General features: G+C 34.5%; 1 protein-coding gene across 1 annotated transcript; it reads left to right on the forward strand.

The window, feature by feature from the left end:
- The first annotated feature begins 269 nt into the window (after positions 1 to 269).
- LOC137251784 (uncharacterized) lies at positions 270 to 4,141 on the forward strand. The gene is made up of 2 exons (XM_067786596.1): positions 270 to 402; positions 3,374 to 4,141. The coding sequence occupies exons 1-2, from the start codon at positions 397 to 399 to the stop codon at positions 4,100 to 4,102; spliced, it is 735 nt and encodes a 244-aa protein (XP_067642697.1). The 5' UTR covers positions 270 to 396; the 3' UTR covers positions 4,103 to 4,141.
- The last annotated feature ends 8,001 nt before the right edge of the window (positions 4,142 to 12,142 follow it).

Below are 12,142 nucleotides of genomic sequence, written 5' to 3' on the forward strand. Positions count from 1 at the left end.
GCCCACACGTTGGCGAGTGCTAGGAGGTGCGTGCTTTGCATTTTGTTCGAATGGACTTACGCCTTTTCTAGGGCTTTGTGGCGGCGCAACGCGCACTGCTTATGAAGAATCTAAGAGCGCATGCTCTTTTCGATATCAGCTTCGTGTAAGTTGTATAAAACTACTAAATATTTTTACTAGCGCCGATTACATTTCGCAAAAACCATTATGCCAACAACATAATTTCGAGTGTCACAATGTTATATGTTGCTAAAAAAATCCAAAGTGTGTATAAAAATGCGTGGGCGCATGAAATTAATTATCAGTTGAGTTCATTTCGTACGACAGTAAAGTCGGTGTTCGCGTTCGTGTCTTAAACCTTTTGTTTCAATTGAAACCAAGCGTGAAATCTTAGTAATGAAGGTGTGTATTTATTCAGCTGCCTAAAAGTGTAATACAAATGAGAGAAGTTTAAACAAGCACCAGTTAGATATTATTACGAAAAAATTATCCTGAATTGAAAAAGTATTGTGTTTGTGAGTGTGTGTTTTTTTTTTTTAGTTTTTTCTGCGCAATATAAAATAACATAAAGTTTCTGTGGGACAAGATCGAAGACCCATGATTTCTAACTTCGTACGTAACATATCAAAATATTTGGAAACAATGGCGAATCTAGTGGTGATTTCCGTGGGGCTGTGATGTTACTTATAACTATTTCCTTGGCACTGAAAACGCAGTAGAACAATATAAGAACTATTTCCTGCAACAAAGTATCCTTGGCATTTTTCATAAAACAAATCATTTCCGCTGAGTTATTTTCTATTTGCACTTAAAATTAAGGGATTTTTGTGAAGTTGTACAAAATCTCGGAGATTTGCTGTCCTTGAAAGTATTTCTCACTGTACAAATTTTCATATTTCATACCAACACTTTCACTCTAAACCATAATTCCGTCCATATTTATCACAACAGAATTGAATATACCGAGTAAGTCTTTAGAAATATGTTGCACCAACACGTAGCAAACTCCTAATGAAATAGCCCCGAAATGAGCTTTGAAAGAGCCATGGTTGTAGTCCGGAAATGATTCGAAAATTGAAATTATTCCAAAAATGATCCCAATGGTCATGCAAATATCGTAAAGAAGGCCGAAGGAATGCCTAAATATATAATATAAAATACGATAGATATAAACAAAATGCGCTTAACGTGGCCTCAAAAATGAACCCGAACTAGACCACAAAAGATTCCACAATAATTAAGCTTGATTTCCGAAAAATTTGATAGTCAATCTCGAAACAGTTCCCAAATAATTTTTAAGCTAATTGTGAAACCAGATCCAAACCAACTGTTGCAAATCGAAAACATTTCCAGAATAGTCATATACTGTTCGGGTGATAGCCTGAATGGATGGAAAAATTTTCCCAAAATGAATGCCAGGTAGCCACAAAATGATCTTTTAGAAAATAAAAAAAAAAAAAATATTCAGGGAATTCAAAAAGTTTCCCAAATTATTTCTATACAAGTTCCAAAAGCATCTCAGAAACCACCCGGATATAATCCTGAAATCGCTCCGGAACGATCAAATGTAATTTACTCCGAAAACAATATTGAATTCATGAAATTATCCGGATATAATAACGAAATTATTCGCGGGCGGAAAAAGTGCGGAATTGATCCCGAAATTACCGGTGGATAAGCACAAATTTATTTTACAGTGGTTTCAGAAAGAAACACGGAATACCCTAGAAATGACTTTCAAAAATGATTTGCAAATAATTCGTAGAATTTTCCGAAATATTCGGAGTAAATCCCAAAATAGTTCGCAAATAATTCCGAAAGAGTTCGGAAATCATCAAAAAAAAAAATAAATGCAAGCCACGACAACCTTCGTGCTTTCCAAGTCACTGCGATCCCGCTTATTATTTTTTTTCAATTGGAAAACTTGTTTATAAATTTTTAATCTTGCTTTGCCCGGGTCGTTAATCCAGGATCTTCGCCAGATAATCTTTAAAACCATCTGCAAATTACCTTCAAAATGTTTTGAAACGATCCCAAAAAAGTCCCTTATTCTTATCAAAAACAAGTACCATATCGCCGGAAATAATAATTATAAAAAGCTACAATGAGTTGGCCCCGATTTATATGACCAAGTTCCAAATATGATTACTCTAGGACAAATAGAGCCAGAGTTTTAACAATTTGAAAATAATATTTCACAGTGAGAAGGGGGTGTTGTCAAGTCGCACTGACCACTTTTCAAAAATTTTAAGATCTCGATTAATCGTCATCAGCATTAATTGGCGCTTAACCGCCTAAGCGATTTTAGCCATTTCGTAACAAGTCATGCCACCTATCCCTGTTTCGCGAAGCTGACGCTAATTTGGAATACCGGTGGATGTCAGCTCTTCATTATAACTCCTTCGTTACTCGCCGTTAGTATCACGGACAGGACCATAAATCTGTCGGAAAACTTTTCTCTCGCACACTTCAAGAGCTATCTCATACATCTGGACGGGTATGATGTACAAGTCGCACATCATTGTAATTTTTGTTCATTGAGAGAGGACTTTACACAATAGCACTTGTTGGCAAGAGTTATTCTCCGTTTGACTTTGACTAATAACGATAAGAAATTTTTGGAAAGAAAACGTTCTTCCTTTTTTCCAAAGGAAAAAAAAATAAAGGCAGTAGGACCTTCCTGCCCTTGCCTATCCATGTGCAAAATTTCACTTGAGTATATCAGAACGGTCGGGACTGATTGCGTCACAAAAATATTTAAAAATTAGCGTTTCCTAAGCCTTTAGGGGGTCTTCTTTCTCAAAAGAATAACGCCATTGACTTGCAGATTATTGGCCACTTAATTGCCGAATTTGATTCAAACATGCTCCATCTTTCAGGCATGATTGAGATACAGTACGCACCTCTGGACATCAAAACGTGCAAACTAACATATCGACAACATTTATATTTTTTTCCCATGATTAAATTTTTATTAAAAAACAACCAACTACACGCAAACGTATCTGTACCACAGGAAAAGACGGGTACTGGTACGTATACGTAACATTTTTTTATATGGTATAATCAAAGGAGAGTTACATACATGCAAATACACAAATGAAGCTAATATAAGCATGTTCAAAATTAAAGACCACCGCCATTAGTACGATGACAGATCCATTCCGTAGATCGCCCTTCCATATATTATATCAACTCATTAAGATTAGGGTATGTCTTAAAAACCTAGCCAATTTCTCTTGAAAATTAATTGTTATGGATACAAGGCATTTGCGAGTTTGAGCGAGTCGCCTAGTTATATTTTTATCAATATTACATAGAATTTGAATTACATGCATACACATATAAATTTTATTTTTATTTTTTTTCACAGCCTGTGATTTGTCTTTTGGTCCTAGTCATTGCCTCCACTAATGCCGGTTATCTATCACATCACGGGCACGATGCACACATTTTGGATGGTGAACACCACGTAGATATACCACATGGAAGCGGCATTCATCTTGGTCACTCATCGTCCATTGTAATTGATGCCAGCGGTGATTCGCATCATATCGATTCACATCCTGTCTATCATCATGACGAACATAGCGCTCATGTTGATGTACATCCTATTGTGCATGATGCTCATCATGATGTGCACCATACTGCAGCTGCTGCAAAAATTGTGCATCATGAGTCCATACATCATGTGGAGCCAGTGCATCATGTCACCAAAGTTGTCCACCATGAACCTCATCATTTCTTGCATTATGTCAGACCTGTGATTGATCACCATGTAATACATCAGGATAATCATCATGATGAGCATTTACATGCTCATGATTTACATCATGCTGAAGCTTACCATGGTCCTTTGTTGCATCATCATGATCATCATCATGCTCATTTGGTTGATAATCATGCCCATTTTGTCGATCATCATCATCATCATGCTGCTTTGGTACATCATGTACCTTCCCATCATCATCATCACACTCATGCCGCTGTGGTGCATAAAGTTTACCCAGGAGATGCGCATCACGGTAACATTCTTGCCTTTGCCCGCCACGCTCTTCATGGCAAATTCGGTAAAGTTAAGATCACCGAGAAACATTACTAATGGATTTCATAATGAAACTTCAATTTACGAAAAACAAAACAACAATTTAAAAAATAACAACGCGAACTTAATAACGAGAATACGAATGGAAAAGTTATAGCTAATTTATTAAACGAACGTGTACATATATAATTATATAGTATTAAATATAATTTTTACGAGCTTAAATAAAAAAAAAACGAGCTTAACCTGTTTTTAATTTCCAATTTTTTTCGGCCATGCATGGGTTTTCGCGACCATTTTAAGATAGCTTAGATATTTTGGGTATCATCTCTGTACTGTTCGAGACCAATTTGAAAACACTTCGGAGTCTCTTCGGGTCGATTTAAAACTATTTCAATATAATTTTGGGATCATTTCATAGTTGTTTTCCTGATTAACCGCAGACATATAATCCCGAATACGCATCCTAGAATATATTTTCTTGGCAAGAATTGAACTAACTTTGATCATGGTATGGGGGAAGCCAGAATGTAAGAGTTAGGTAAGTGAAGACATAAGCGTAGTCAGGTATGCTTTATGGGGGATTATACAAGGTAAGTGTAGCCGTAGAATGTTTCATTAGCTATCGATTTGATTTCGAAAAGCTAACGGTTTCTTATAGGTGTGTTAGTGATTTGTTATAGTCGTATTATCTATTCCCAGTTAGAACGCTACCCGCCCAGTATCTCAACTTTAAGAACAATGTACAAACAAAAAAATCGCTAGCAAAAATATTCCTTTTTCTATGATTCCCCAACTAGAACTAGCTCAGCTCTATGTATAATTCGCGGATTCCCGCAAAAGATTGTAACGCTGAATATTTTACAGGCAAGATATGTAATTTTATAATTTAGTTTCATATTGCTTAGCTAGTTTATGAGAAAATACCCTCACATTATAGACCATAACTACTGGCTTTTTGTTTTAGTGTAAGAAACAAACATCAAGTCAAAAATACCCCGGGGAGTGCATATATCCAAAAAAAAAGTGAATTTCAGCCAAAGAAAGTCAAACAAGAGAGATGATTTAGATAATATCAGGTCATCTGAAAATAATTGTAACAGTACTTTTATGTTACCAATGAACCATTTCCTCAATTAAATTATGTGTCAGAATTGAGTATTCCTGTTCCTTACAATGTTCGCATTGAAATAATAAAAAATGGAAGTGAATATTTCCAAAACAAAGAAGGACAATTTGCTACTGTTTCTAGACACGGAACCAAAATAAAAGTTGACGCTCGTGATCTCTCAAAAGATTGGTTTTATAAAATTATGCCTAATGGTGAAAAAATCCTACGGTCATGGATGGTTTGTTCCATCAGCTCTAATAACCTGTACTGTTTCTACTGTCGTTTATTTACTGTGGCCAATAATACCAATGCGGGAACATTCTCGACTGGATTTCAAAAGTGGTGGAAATTAAATCCGAAAGCAGCTGACCACGAATATTCAAATGACAATTTAGAAAATCTTGAGAAAAAGAAAACTTTAGGAATGAGCCTAAAATTGAATAAAACAATAGATGGTGCTGCTTTGCAATTGATGGATATAGAAAAGCAGAAGTGGAAGCATCTTTTGACGAGATTACTGGATATAACTTTTTTTCTGGCTAAAAAAAACTTGGCGTTTCGTGGACATGATGAAGGAAAAGATTCTAAAAATAAAGGCAATTTTTTTGAATTAGTAAAACTATTGTCAAAGTATGATGTAGTGTTGAAAGAAAACCTGATGAAATTGGGGGAAGATAAAGCTTTAAAAGTATCATATTTGACACCAGATATAAAGAATGAATTCATTAACGTTTTATCAAGAATAAGAATGGGATTTTACAGAATCTCTTCCTCATCTTATGAATTGTTCATGACGGTTTGTGTGTCCGTAGCTTAATGTGGGAGAAGTTTCAGTAAACTAATATTAATAAAAAACTATTTGCGGGCAACAATGACCCAATCGCGGCTTAGCCATCGAACACCAGGCAACACAAAACATAAATTTCGATGAAGTAATGGCTGAGTTCGCAACTGACAATAGCGCCTACAACACTAGAGAAATCACCCTTTTATGTTAAGCCCTCTCAAGAGGTCGTTTGCAGAGGCTGTTCTGAAGCGCTTTTGTCAAATCTAGTGGTACTACTTATTCGCAATACAATCAGCAAGCAAAACTAAAGATTTGATTCATGTTGTAGTGGTATTTGTTCTGATATGACCACAGTCCAGGAAAAATCGCTGTGACTGGGAGGCTGAAATCACAGATCACGTAGTTCCACAAAAATCATGGGATTGGCCAGCATTAGTGAATGGTTGTTCAAATCTAGAATATCCGACTGGCTCCATTGCACTGCGGAACAAAATATTAAGATAATTAGGAATTGTCGTAAATATATGAAATGCTATAAAACTTTGTGAACCCCCCAAAGGTCCAAACACATTCGACCTTTTGCGCTGGAGTCTTTTTGAAAAAACGCAGGTTGAAAGATATCGAGCCAAAATGAACGCAAAAAGAATTCAGATAATTGATATTTTGTCCTAAGGGAAAATACAAATAAAAACTCTTTTAGATAGCAAACAAAAATATTTTTAAAAGTGAAAGAAATTATGTTCCATAAATGCAGCACAAAAAAAATTTTAATTTAAAGACAAAACAGATAATGGACTAACAAATCATATTATCGCGTTGTTTGCGGATTGCTGACATGGTAATAAACACACGTGTGTTCGAAGTCAGCTGTTAACGCAAGATAAGCATAAAAACGACTCAAACATGCAATGTGTTTGCGCCTGAATTGTTTCTCTGTTCGGTACGAGGAAACTTCCACCACCCAAGCAAATTTGGAATGCTGTAGTCTTTGCCAACTGTGCCAATATTGCTACTGACCTTACGCTTCATTTGGTAACCAATAACTCCATGAGCAGACGTGGTCAATAAGTACAGTTACAATACAAACAGCAACTTATTACTTTTTGAATATTTAAAAGAAATTAGAATTTGTCTACTCACCTTTATTTTGTTTATATTTATTATGTTTTTGTATTGTGCGGGTGTCTGGCAATTAGTGTATTGAAGTATTAATTAGAGTGAGTACATGAAATATATCAGCCAGGCGCTAATTGCCAAGTGCGGAACGGTAAATAGACATAATAGGTAAAATGTTCTATTTTGGATTACAAACAGAGCTGGAAGATAAGCTTACAATGAGGGTGGAGGGAGTAATGCAGTCAAATATCAATGACGATGACAGTCTGATACATACAGAAGCGAGCATGAAAACAGCAGTGGCAATTTTATAAAATTTCGACAGACGAATTTTTTTTTTCTTTTTTTTTTTTTTTTTGTAGGAGAAATGACGATGAATTTTATAACTGAAATTATGCTTACCATTCTAAACGACGTTTTCGAAAAAAAATCTCAAATTTGAGAACATTTCTAAGTTCTTACTGAGAGTTTTTCTAATGAAATTCTCTTGCATTTGAACAAACATGTTATAAATTTGACAGCTTTGGAATCGTTTTCACTATCGCATCGTGGTTCATCATATGGGCTCAGATGTGTTTCATTGTTATACCCCTTCACGAAACCGTAATACCAAAATCGAAGGCATACCATAAGGCACCCATTTAAGTCTCAGGGATTTTGTTGTAAGGGAAAGTTTTGAAATACATGAAGCTTATGAGCTGATCGCCTTGTTGGTTGCTTGAGTCGTTTCTTTATTTTATTTATATTATTCGATGCGGGGAGGTGTTGTATATATTTATCGGCTTTGATATCGTGGATGCTCGGCGATGTTCACTTTAATTTTAACACACTTTTTCTTATGAAATGTGAATATTTTATTAAATAATGGGCCGAATTCGGAAGATATCCGCTTGGTTTGACCGAATCTAACAATTAATAGCCGTTTGATGGTTAGGGGTTTCAAGGCGTCAAAAGTGAAGTGAATTTTAGGATAGAAGACTCGGATGTACTGAAGCAACGCGACATGTTGGGTGCTTTTTAAGCTTTTGGGTGCTATAAGTGGTACTCTGAAAGGGTTGGTTTTGGCTGGGGCCATACACCCACCTCTACAATTTGAGCGTTGACTGTGGCGGTGTCTCTTTGATAGGCTGAGAAGAATATCGGTAAATAAATTTATTTTTTAACGCTTAGGAGGTTGCCCTCCGAATTACTGATTAACAACTGCCACTGGACTTTCTTTCTTATATTATGGTTAAAACATATAAGCAAATATTTTGCGTTCGTAATAAATGCCAAACTACGTATTTGATAAATTACTCGGGCAGCGTCTTCAGTACGAAAATTTGAAAAAAATTACAAAATTTGGTCACTCCAGTAAAAGTCACACATTTAACCGTCTTTTTTCCTTACTTCGTTCATCGCATCTTTTGGAGAGGGGTGATTTAAGCTTTTGCCTTCACGAGGACATCAACCAGCCAGGCAACTGCACAAATCCTTTTAAGAGAATGGACATTCCAGGTGCGCGCTCTTTAAGCTGTTACATTGGTCGTCATCAGTAAAAGGTAGTCTTTTTTTTTATTGTATAGAATTTTCATTGGAGTGTGGTTTTACGTAGGGGGTACCAAGCTGCTTGATCAAAGACGTCTTCCTGCTTGCAGCCACTCTTCACAGTGGTCAGATGTTGCTAATGAAATCCTCCAGATTTCCCTTAAACCCACAATGTCGGAGCGGCCCAGCCAGGTGTTCAGTGGCTACCCACACGGCTCCAACCTCCAATATTTAATAATATTTAATGAGGATTTTTCATCAAATCATGTATATTAAATATGCCTTTGAATATCTTTATTCTCGATCAAGATATTTTTCCTTCATGCACTGATTGCGGTTTAATAATTTTACATTTACTACTTACTAACCACATACAAATGTGGCATTTGTAGTTAGCACTAAATATTTTGTTACCTCACTCAAATGCAATGAAAAGTCGAGCTTTACATCGGTGTGGTCTATGAAACGTGCTACGTACAAAGCTGGTTCATCTGTTGAAATTTAGTCGAAGCCGCTGAAAGAACACCCAGTAGATGTGTTTGCCGAGATTATTAGCAGCTGTGCGCGTGATGATTTTAAAGTGACAATGCAACTGTTGATATACCCGTGAGTTTTGCTAATAAGTTACCCATAAATCTGTGGTTGGCGTGAGTGGAACATTAGCTTACCTTAAATGTTAAGCGCACTAATAAAGTTGGTTAAAACTTTGAAGCATAAATTGAAATTAAAAACTAAGCTGAATTTTGTTTTGTTAATAAATATTTTTATTTTAAATTAAAAATACTATTAATGCAGCAATGACTCAGCTGCAAGCAATATTAAAGATTTTATCTAAATGATTTAGTAAGTATTTTATTTAATATATATTAATTGCATTCATTCATGCAACCATCGACGGCTACTCAATAAAAAACATACTTTACAACACAACACAATTGTCAACTGCATAATAATCATACAATGGAATCGTTTAAGTGCACCTGCTGTTAGGTGAACTTTACTGCTGCCAGCCTCAATCATATACAAAAGCAAAAAAAAAGTAAGTTTTCATGTCATTCAGGAGTTCATTAATTTTATCCTATTCGTTATATTCAAATAAGTAATCGGCAGTATGAAATGTGTAATATAGAGAGAACAGATATACGAATGTTTCATTTTCAAAAGATATAAAATTAAAAAAAATTTTCTGGTAATTCTCACACAAAGTTTCATGTTTCTTGTTATCTGTATGAGATAGCTATGACCATCACTTACTCGGAACAATACGTACGTATACGAAGTTTGTAGCTTGTATCTGACAAATTAAGGAAGATATGACCAAAAAACCTCATTTCTTAAAAATTGGTTGTGCCATATATGCACGGTGTGCCTGAAGCAGTCGAAAGTTTGACTAAAATGGACTCGAAATCGGTTATCGCAGAAAGTTTTCACATTGTTTGGACATTTAAAATCACTTGAATTTTTTTTAATATTTTCACATAACAACACGGATAATTTTCACTGCAAATGTAGCTAATTTCTACAAAAGATATAATTTTATTCAATCCCTCAAACAATTTAGTTGAAAAATCTCTGTATTAATACCGTTTGTTTAAGTAAGCGTTTTCCCCTCAACTTTTTGTTAGTAAAGTTATTTCCATGATATTTTATTTGCGAACAACTTTCAGCCGAACCCAGGACCAACGACGGGGACGTAGTGGTTATATGGTCCCATTTGGTTTTTTTTTTGCTTTTTTAAATTTTTTTTTTCGTTTATTTTGTTTTTTTGTATTTTTTTTTTATTTTATGTTTTTTTTATTTTTATGTCTTTATGTAGAATCATAAGTGGAGAGAAGAAAATTCAACTACTGCTTTTAATAATTGTGTTGAATAAGACTTATGTTGAATACTTGTTACACTATAACGTTTCCAGAATTTCATAAAATATTGACGTATAGACTCTCCGCTTTGCTCCGACCAATAGCCTAATCCATTATTGTTATCTATAAAAAGTAAACTTTCTTTAATGTGAGAAAGAATTATATGAATTTATAGTGTTTCGGTAAGTTTGTCGATGCTTTTCAAAGCAAAATCTAAATTTTTTATATGAGTATAAAGTAAGCTCCCATCTTTTCCAGATCTAAAACAGCAATCGACAATTTTGTTCATTTCTTTGAAAGCATTAACATAGGGTATAAGTTTGTAAATACCTATCTTTTCGTATATTCCTAGATCTAATAACTTGTGTGCCTCTTTTAATAACGTTCTACAAGCATTTCCTTCGAATGCATCTCCATGGTAGTTTTTGGAAATCAGATTTAGTTTTTTAGGCCACAATAAAGCTTTCTCTTTACCCACAAGACCAACTAATCCCTTCCAGAAAAGGTGGTTTACAAAACCCTGTAAAATATGAAGCTCAGGTATAATACACTTTTGTAAAACATAAACAACGTCATCTTCATCAAAAATAGGAGGATTGACTGTACTGTGACTTTCCATACTAAATTTTTTATTCTTACTTGAAAGACAATACCTTTCATAATCAGGTCGTAGATTTCCATAAGTTTTTAATTTCATACAATTACTTATTTCTGAAGCATCGGTTGCATCCGTAAAACTCATTGTGTTACTATCACTTTCAATACCTCTTAAAGTTCTTAATGAAACAAAACAGTATGGACAGGGATACATAGAAGTTGCCGTTTGCTGCCCATTAATTATTAAAAAAAGCTTAAAATCTGCAACAAACTTGAATGAAATATTATTAACCTTTGTTAAGTAAACTAAAAGTTTAACATTATCATAACTTTCTTTTATTTGTGAAACATACATAATAATATCAATTTATCGACACTAGTCAACTTACTTTTTTTCCAACAGTGCCACCTTCAGAGTAAAGCGATCTATTAACATATTCGTTTGAATTATCTCAGCTAAACTCGTAATTTTGAGGACTTGTACAATTTAATTTAGGCGAATAATTTTCAGGCAGGATTGTTAAGCTAATCTTAAAAAAACCTTGACCTGAATCAGCCATAACTTTTACAATGCAATTTCTTACCAAATTGCTACTGTATATAACCGAATCAAGCAGTTATTCAGCATTAGCAAAAACGACTGGCCGTTCTTGCTTGTTTGCTGTACCTTCACAGTCAAATTTATACGAATTTACTTTATATAAATTGCTTAGAACTTTTGATTGAAGAGACATATGCTATTTATAACTCTTAGGAATCGACTTTCTGCCTACATTACATCTTATAAAATCTGTTATTACCTTCATCTGATTTTGTGATGCTGAGATTTTTACTCTAAAGCTATATAAACTGTCATTACTAAAAGACAACTCTTTTTTTAGATTATTATTAAGAGCGAATTTTCTTTTTCTACCACCTGTATCTAAATAAAATTCCAACGCTTTTCCATTTTTATCATACTTATCTTTTATGATCTCACTGGCAATTTGCTCTTGATTTTTTTCAGGAAGTTGTTCAACTAATTTTAGCAAATTTTCTTTAGGATTGTTGCAATCATGACTTATACCTTTCCCAATCTTTTGAAAGCATTTAGAGCAAAG

This window comes from Eurosta solidaginis, chromosome 5 (assembly GCF_040869045.1).
Source record: "Eurosta solidaginis isolate ZX-2024a chromosome 5, ASM4086904v1, whole genome shotgun sequence".
Taxonomy (NCBI): Eukaryota; Metazoa; Arthropoda; class Insecta; order Diptera; family Tephritidae; genus Eurosta; species Eurosta solidaginis.